This window comes from Rhinopithecus bieti, unplaced genomic scaffold, assembly GCF_001698545.2.
Source record: "Rhinopithecus bieti isolate Rb0 unplaced genomic scaffold, ASM169854v2 scaffold_2314, whole genome shotgun sequence".
In the NCBI taxonomy this organism is placed as follows: domain Eukaryota; kingdom Metazoa; phylum Chordata; class Mammalia; order Primates; family Cercopithecidae; genus Rhinopithecus; species Rhinopithecus bieti.
In genome coordinates, this window is record NW_016803781.1 from 1,056,670 (window position 1) to 1,066,290 (window position 9,621).

The 9,621-nt window shown below is 45.2% G+C and overlaps 1 protein-coding gene across 1 annotated transcript in view; it reads left to right on the forward strand.

Annotated features, from left to right (window-relative positions):
• LOC108515751 (uncharacterized) overlaps window positions 1-9,386 on the forward strand; it is a 10,592-nt gene extending 1,206 nt beyond the window's left edge. The window contains exon 2 of the mRNA XM_017852892.1: window positions 9,298-9,386. Within this exon, the coding sequence (XP_017708381.1) occupies window positions 9,298-9,386 (89 nt within the window). The remainder of the gene's footprint in view (window positions 1-9,297) is intronic.
• The last annotated feature ends 235 nt before the right edge of the window (window positions 9,387-9,621 follow it).

Consider the following 9,621-nt stretch of genomic DNA (forward strand, 5'->3'; position numbering starts at 1 on the left):
TTGGTTTTACTCTGTAGGGTGCCATCACGGTTTTTACCCCATCTTGGATGTAAATGGCCTCCTATATGCCTGATGGTGTTCAAAGAACAGGTCCTGAGCCTAGGGCAATTTTTTGGTGGAACTTTAAGCCCAGCCCTTCCTGATAGTTGTTAAACCAGGTGAATTCATGAACCACTCAGCTAAAAATCTACCTGTCCACTTTCACAGGTAAACACCATGGGCCTGTTTGCTAAGTGATACCAATAAATGTTCTAGGCTTATACACTTATTGACTAAATGAAACATTGTCAGGCAAATCATGATCCACTGATGGAGGAAGAATCACCAGCGCTTTGCCTCTTATACTTAATAATGGATCATGTAATTTTAATTTTTCCAAAAAAAAGTTTATATCTGAGAAGTGGAAATACATTTGAAAACACCAGTTTCACTTCTGGCTGACTTGATGCTCAAAACTGGTGGATTCACCATCCCAGAGATGACCCATGTTACTAAAAGCCCACTCCTTTCCAGCATTTACACAGTAAGCCATTTGTTGGAAATTTAAAACAGCAAGTTCTTTGCTGAAAAAAAAATTGCATATCTCCACTGACTAAGAGGTGCCATCTCCTCAAAAGACCTCAGTATTTTGTCCTCGGCGAGAACTGTCTCATTACAAGAATTTGGAGGGAAGTCACTTTTTCCATAAGACTGCATCCAACATTGAATTATTTCTCCAAGAAAAGGAGATTGTTCCTGATTAGCCAAACTCAGGACTCTAAAAACACAAATCGGTGACTTTTCCAGAGGAAACTATTTGGCTGCATAATTGGAACCAGTGCTTAAGAGCCACAGATAGTCTCTAAAGTTAGATTTCAGGATGCAGGTGTGGGTATGTACTCAAGCAAGACCTTGACATCTCTAAGCCTCAGTTTCCTGATCTCTAAAGTGAGGATAATGATAGTACCTTCTTCAATATTGTCACTGGAGGGATTAGATGAAATGATGCACAGCAGTTGAATCACAGAAAGGTTAAATAACATGCCTGAAGCCAGAGGAAGTTATGATACAGGCATACTTTGAACTCAGGTGTGTGCTCGTTCAGCCATCATGTTGCATGGTGCTACCTACCATGGTACAGGTATGCTCATGACTGGTACTTACAAAAACCCAGAGTCATACCAGTTGGCTTTCTGGGCTGAATGGCTCAAAGGTCTTCCAAGAGAAGATACACAAAAAAACACAGGGTTCACTAAGCTGGTAAACTTGTTTAGGGACAGAAATAAGTGGCTATTTCCAAGCAGAACTAGTAAAGACCCAGTCTTTCATTTTCTCTGGAAGGCCCCCGTTGCTTGCCATGCAAGGTGGGTTGCTGTGGTAAAGGCAATGGAAGGTGAAGTGACAGGATATGTTAATATATCAAAGAGAAGAGTTTACTTATAAATAACCTCTCATCACAGTTGACTCCTTTGAGTTATCCAGTTGCCTATACCTTGATTCCAGGCTGCATTAAGGATCAGCCATGTTTCAAGAGCTGGTGGCTGCCCTCCCAGCATGCCTCTGATGAAGTTGCAACCTCTGAGGGCAGTTCCTGGTGACAGTAACAAGCAGTGCAAGGTACCAACCAGCAGGACAGCACAAAGTAAAGAGAACAGTTGCACCATGTGAAAACACAAAAGCTCACCTAATTAAGAACCAGCAGTGTTGTAATTGTTTGTTTGACAGTAACTCCTAAACCTGAACAGGTGCCAACACCATAACCCAGAGATCCCACATTGGGTACATACCCGACAAAAATGACGGCATATGTACACTGAAAGACATGTGTGAGAATGTTCTGGGTGCACTCCTCTAATCCTTGAAACTGAGAACTACCCAAATATCCATCAACAGTTAAGTGGATACATTATGCCATATTCCCAGTAAGGTGTACCGTATGACAGGCTTGGCAAATCCAGCTGGTGGCCAAATCCAGCCACCTCCTGTTTTGTAAATAAAATTTTATCAGACACAGCCAGGTTCATTCATTTATATATTGTTGATGGCAGCTTTTGTACTACAACAGCAGAATTGGCCCTTTCCAGAACAAATTTACCAACTCTTGCTGCATAAGAATGAAAATGAGCAGTCTATAACTTCCCTGCGAAACGTGGGTGATTTTCACAAACATAATATTGAGTGAAAGGAGAAAACACACACAAGTATCTGTTGTGCGATTGCGTTTACATAAAGTGCAAAGGCAGGCAGAACTAGTCTGTGTTGCTAGAGGACAGAATAATGGCTCTCTATGAAGAATAGTAACTGAACTGGGCGCTGGGAACATTCTGATTCTTAATCTGGGTGCCGATTACGTGGGAGTTCATTTTGTGAAAATTCATCAAGACGTGCACAGCGATGTCTATGCTTTCCCTCACGCACGTTGTTCATCGATAAAGATGTAAAAATAAATAAAAAAAAGAAACGGTGGGTGTAGATGGTTATGCCAAGTATTTTCTCAATGTATTTCCTGGACAGAAAGCTCAAATAACAGATTGTCAAGTTAGAAAACAGATAACTTTAACTTTTACACATGAGCACACATTTATTCATTCACTCTACAAATGTTTATTGATTACTCACCACGCGCCAGGTGCTAGGGAATCGGCAGTGAATGAAATGGAATACAGCTCCTGCCTGCTTGGTACTTACATTCACGCTCACACACGCCTGGGAAGCCCCACACAGGTGTGCACCCACACTTACCGGCATGGACCTGGAGACACATGGGCCCAGGACCTGCATTTGCAAGTGGAGCCCTTCTCAAGCAAGCACTTTTCAGAATCGTGCTTTTCCTCCTCTCTACTGTAATCACTGCCTCCCTCATCCCATGGACATAGGAACTGAGGAAGGAGCTCAGTTTACTCTACATCGCCCAGAGGAACCTGTATCTTCAGAGTGCTATGGGTCTGTACGGGCCTGGAATCCATAGTTTAGACCTCAAAGGGTCATGAGTCAAACCAGCTTTCCCAGGTCACATTGGCATCTGAGCTACATGGAGGTCAAACAGCAGGACACCCAGGGCTGAGTGAGGAGGTGACCTTGAACTCAAGGATGCCCTTGGATGCTCCTTGGATTTTCTGCCAGGCTTCCTGCACTCAGTGTGGTTACCTGCCACCCATGCATGTGGTCACTAGAGCCTTGCGACCCAGTGGCCAGGGTTTTCCCACATGTGAATGAATGGCATGTTGAGATTGCATATTTGTACCTCATCTTCTTGAAAAAAAAAAAAAAAAAAAGGCCGGAATGATAGAGCTGGGGATTCATGAGCCCAAGTCCTGCATGTTGTGAATAAGGAAATGGAGGCCTCACCATGGGGAGGAGCTTGCCCAAGTTCTCATGCTCAGCCCAGGCCGTGCCTGCAGGACTCCAACCAGGAGCCCGTCCCTTACTCTAGGTGAATGCTTCACTGCTGAGGTACTCACACTGAAAGGGGACAGCTGGTCCTTCTCTAATGGCCTCATCACTTAGATCAAATCCACCTCCTTACCCTGGAAGATGTGACTGCACGACCTGGTCCCTGCTCACCTCTCTGACCCTCATCTCCTGCCACTCTACTCTCCTCTAGCCTCCTTTTTGTTCCTCCAACATCCCATGCTCATTCCTACCTCAGGACTGTTCCCTCTCCCTGGAGCACCCTTCACTCTGGATCATGAGGTTGGCTCCTTTGATTCATTGGTGTCTTAGCACAGATGTCATCATCTCTCAGAGAGGCCTTCCTCAGTCACCTCATCTCAGCAAGACACCATCTCCTCACTCTCTATCCCCCTACCCTTATGTGGCTTTCTTCACAGCCCTCATCGCCATCTGAAATCATCCCCTTTATTTGTCTATTTTGTGAGCACTATCAGGGCAAGGATTGCCTTCCTGTTCATTGCTCTATCCCAGCGCCTCCAAGAAGCTTGGCATGTAGTAAGCATTTAGGATATGTTAAATAAACAAATGGAGGAAGGAATGAAAAAAAGCGTCTATACTAGATTGTTCACAATGCAGCTACATCTCTGAGGGATGCAAGCTCTACTGGCCACTCTGATTAAGACATATCCAGTATCAAGAATAGCTTCTGGATTCTTTGTATATGAAGCATATTGACCACGGCTGAAGGGACACTTGACAGCAATTTGTGTTTACATCTTTGATCAATAGGCATCTTACTGCTCACCCCAATGCAATCTATTGCTTATGGTTATTAATTATGGTGCTTTCCTTTTCTTGCATCTCCTTGATGCCCATGAGGTCTGTCGTTCATCTTCTACTGTGGGGAGTTCCCAGGTCTGTAGGGGATGCTGAGAAGGAGTCCCTGAGTGTTGTTTATTTTCCCGGCCCAATGTTTGAACCACAGTTCTAGACTCTGCCCCTCTCTCTCCCATGTGCACCTGTGAAGAGGCTGAGTTGGGGACATTGTGGGTAGAGGGCACCGTGGTTCCGACCTCAACTCTGTCCTCCACTCACTGTGTGTCCTTGGCCCCATCACTTTCCCCTCTCTAGGCCTTGATTCTACTTGCCTTCAAAATGAGAAGGCTTTTAGAGACCACTTCAAGTTCTGAAACCTTGGAATTTTTCATGAACAGTCTTCACGCTTTTAATACCGAGTCCTGCCATCTTCTTCATTGGACACGTGGTCCATTCCTATAATCTCTGAATTGCATCCATTCACTCATTCACTCAACAATAACTCATGCATTCAGATACCCACCTAACAGATACTTTTTGGGAATCTTCAAATGTCCCTATGAAGCACCTGGGATATACTTAGCCACAGTTACTGCTAAATAAAAGGCACTCAATCTCTCCTTCTCTGGTTATTTAATGTAAGCTTCCCAAGAACTTTGGGAATAAAACTGTAACCTACTATTACACAGATGAAGAAACTAAAGCCCAGCCTGGTCAAGGACTTGCCCAAGGTCACACAGCTAATGAGTGGCTAAGCCAGGATTTGAACCCAGAGACATCTGGCTTAAACTGTGTAATCTGACCGTTCCAACTTGGGATCTCAACCCTAAAATATCATCCATTCTGCCCCTTTTTAGGAAAGATCTCTGGAGGTTCATTTAGCCACATGCCAGTGTTTCTCATCAAAGAGAGAACCATTTTAAAGAAGGACAGTGATTGTTATAACATTGAGCCAAAGCATCCATGGCTTATAGCCTGGGAGAGTTCACAAACTGGGTCTAATTAGTTGCCACCAATTAACATCGAATCACCCTTCAACTGGGTACCACAATCATCTCAAAATCAAGAAGACAGACTACCCAGATCGTACTTAAAGAAAGAGGCTACGCATCAAATACCATTTACTATGCTAAGCAGATTCCTTTTTCCTACAATGTGCTGATTTTGAGACATGGAAATACATTCAAATTAACCCCTGAGCTATTCCTCTTCTAAATTCACCATTTAGGGTTGACTCCATGGCGCGTGATATTACTAATTCGGAGCTCCGGGAAAGCATGCTGATTGCCTTAGACGTGGGTAAGGACTCTGCTAACATATAGTTTCATGCCGGGTGGAAATCAGAGTTCAGGGTACATGCTCCAGCTCCCAGAGCAACATGGAAGATCTCTCTTACCCCCACCGCAGGACCCGGCCCCAATCAAATCCATTCTTGAACTCATTAAACAAATATTTATGGCCAGGCATGGTGGCTTACACCTGTAACCCCAGCACTTTGGGAGGCTGAGGTGAAAGAATTACTTGAGGAAAGGAGTTTGAGACCAGCCTGGGCAACATAGTGAGATCCCATCTGTACAAAAAGTTTAAAAATTAACCGGGCATGATGGTGCATGCCTGTAGTCCCAGCTACTCAAGAAACTGAGGCAGGAAAATTGCTTCAGCCCAGGAGTTCGAGGCTGCAGTGAGACAGACAGCCTGTCTCTTTATATATTTATATAGCACCTACTATGCGCTGGACACTGTCCTTGGTGCTGGAGATGTGAGCTAGGGCAGAGAATAAAAGATAAAAGGTTCTGCCTTTAAGATACTTATATTGTAGTGGGAGAGACAGATAATAGTAATAATAAATTACATATCACATTTGATAGAGAAAAGTTCTACGAAGCCAAGTGAATCAGGGTCAAGCAACAGACTGTAGTATATGGCAGAGATTGTGATTTAAGATAGGGTTATCAGGGAAGATCTTGTGGAGAAGAAGACAAATGAACCAAAATTTTATTCCATGGCTCCTGAAAGAATCGGAGGAAAGGTAATGGGGCCTCCAACCATGGCAGAAACTGTGGCAATGCAAGGGCAGCTTGAAGTCACAGAATATTTTGAAAGTAGAGCCCACAGTGGTTGTGATGGAGTGGAAGGTGGGCAGTGGAATAAAGGGAAGAGATAAAGGTGACTCCAAGGTTCCATGAGCACCTGGGAGGGTGGATTTGTCATTACCTGTAATGGATACGCCTGCTAATAGAATGGGGACGATCGGTTCCATTCGGGGCACACTCTGTTTGAGATGCCTGCACGACAGTCACATGGAGTTGTCAAGCAAACCAGATATGTTCCCTGTAGATCCTGCTCCAAGCAAAGTCCATTATGGCCTTTCATGGTCCCTGCTGTATGTTTTGTTCACACCAAGCCTCTACCTGAAGGGCCCTCCCTCATGTCAACAGGGGCAATCCCTGTGTTTGCCTTCCCAACTAGTCCATGAACCTGGAATCCTGCTCCTCTTCAGAAATCTCCTAGTCCCTTTCTCTGTGCCTTTTCCAGGCGTTTTTTCTTTCCTACCCAGCTGCTAACAGGCAGATGAAAGAGGAAATATTTAAGGGTTGGCAAGGGCATGAGGGGAGGCCCTGCCCTCATATCTCACAAGTGACCAACTCTCTCCTTGGGAGTATGCTGACCTGCCTTCTCCCCTGTCTCCTGAGAACCCCAGTCTCTTCTTAAAAGCCGCAGGCCTTTTCACAATATGCCTTTATCAATATGATTCCAATAAACGTTTCAGTTCCGCATATAAATTCCAGTGCCTGGCTGCCCAGCGGAGGAGACCTGCTCAATGAGTAGACCATAAAGATGTAATAATGCAATTAAAAGGTATGGCCTGTCACCCTCGTAAAGCTGGAGATCAATGCGGGGGTGAGTGGGGGAGCTAAAGGCAGCAGGGAAAGGAATCTGGCTTCCTTGCAGTGTCTGAAGGATGAAGAAACAGAATCGGGGTAAAAGTACCTGGCTGGGCCTTGGGGAGAGGTTTCGTCTCTGGCTTGGGGTCCTATCCTGGGCCTCTAACCTCCCCATAGAGGGTTAGATGTTAAGAGACATGGGTTCTGTCTCCAGGTCAGACTCAGGAGACTTAAGGCTTTAAACATGTCTTTTCTACTCTATAAGCTTCAGTGTCCTTATTAGTAAAATGGGTGTATGATAATACTATCTCCTTCATGGAGCTGTTGAGATAGAACAGATCCAAATAATTTTAGTGCCAGAGAGGTTCTGAGTTCCGGGGCTGCAAACTCAAATACCTACAGGGGCTGGACAGAGGTGCACATGAGGGAGCGAGGTGGGCCAGGGGAAGAGAAATAGGGAATGATGGAGACTGGGGCACAATGGGCAGTGCAAATCTCACTGAAGGAAAGCAGCACTACCCTGAAGTCGGACGTCATGCAGGTATGTCAGCCTGGTGTCACCAGAGCTCATGTTTAAAGAGACGCAGAATTTGGAGGTGAGACTTCAGAATGTTCACAACTCTACATGAACAAAATGTAATCACATCTGCTGGCCATATACAGCGAGGGGCCTTCCATTTTCCACTGTTCCTCTGGGCCAACTCACTTGGGCGTTGATGGGCCTCTGCTAATGCGTGACGTCACATTCAGTCTGTTTGTTTCCATGCAGGTATGCATGTAGAATTATCACAGTATATACACTGTGGCAACAAAACTGCCCAAGCTCACCTCCCAGCTCTGCATTTGGCTGACTGTGCGATCTCTGGCAAGTTACTTAGCCTCTCTGTGCCACAGCTTCCTCAGGTGAAAAGTGAAGTTAGGAGCAATTCCTACACAGAGCGTTGATATGAGGATTAGATGACTCCTCCCTGCAAAGCACTGAGGACAATGTCTTGGTGCTTCCTCCTGAAGGTTTTTTCATGGATGCACAAAGGTGCTCATGCTGGGCACGTGGTTCACGGCCTGCTGCTCTCAGTTCCAGAGCTTGCAATGACAACCTGTCATCACTCCCCAAGTGCATGTCTCTTCCCAAGAAGGGAACCACCCTCAAACCAGAAACTTAGACAACCTCCTTCTTCTCCATCACCTGCTTCCTGTAAGAAGCCAGCCCCATGGAATCAGCCCCCGTAACATTCCCTGGGTCTGGTCGGTTCTCTAGGCCTCGCTGCCACCATCCGCCTCTGTCTCAGTCTCTCTCCTAACTGGGTTTTCTCTCTCTCTCGGCTCCTGCACGCCGTCTCCACTATGGCTACCCGAAGGAGCCCTCAAAGTCACACATCCTCCCACCTTTTCGCTGATGTCTTTCAGCTCCCAGAACACAACACGCTCTTTACCACCTTCATGGCTGTGCTTTGACTGTTTGCTCCACCTGGAATGCTGTTTCCCATTTTTCCACTTCAGGTTTGCTTGGCTAACTTCTACTCTCCTTCAAGGTGCAGCTCAAGTCATTCCTCCTCCAGGCAGTCCTCCTGAATCCCTTTACAGTGTTCAGTGCCTTCTCTGTGCTTTTATGCCTCTGGGTTCTATGAAAATCCTGGAATTAATCACACTGAATTTTCATGTCTGTTTGCATGACTATGTCCCTCTGCAGCCTGCAACCTGGGAGGACTGGGACCCTGTCTTATTTATCCCTATGTATCTCCTGTGATTGGCACACAGGAGAATGTACTTGTTGAATGAGTGAATGAAATGATTCAATGCTTGCTCAATGTGAAACGTTGCCATCAGCATCATTAAGGAGACTATTGCAAGACAAGTTATAAGGCTCATATCACAAACAGGTCCTGGAGATTCTGGGTCCTCTGAGATCAAATCTTGAAGTGTGACTGGCATTTCCAGGAGTGGAATCCAGGACTCACACCCAGGACAAGCAAAGGTACAGTGGCAGTGAGATCACTACATTATGAGACAGCCAGCTCTACCTGAAAGCAGCTCTACTAGCTAGAAAGGTCTACATTGCCTCCTAGGTACTTCCAAAGTTTCTCCTTGATCTGATCACTAAAGATGAGAGAGATTAGCTGTGTTTTCTCCCACCCATTCATATTGGCAAACACAAAGAGCTTAAAGGGGCAGAAGGGAGTGGGTGATACCTCTAACTGAAGTTTAACTTGGGGCCTGTGAATAGATTTCAGGGGGTCTTTGAGCATCCTGGACGATTCATTGCTTTGCTCAGCCATTTATTCAACAATCACAGCACACTGGATACAGAGTTGAACAAAACAGATGGACTTCCTGCCCTCACAAGGATTACACTCTAGAGCAGAAGACAAACCTTCATCTAACAACATGTAAATACATTCATGCATCATTTAACAACAGGGATACATTTTGAGAAATGTGTCATCAGGCGATTTCATCATTGTGCAAACATCATGGGGTACTTACACAAACCTAGATGGTATTAATATTTTTGCATATTTTTATTTACATATTAGGTTGGTGCAGAAGT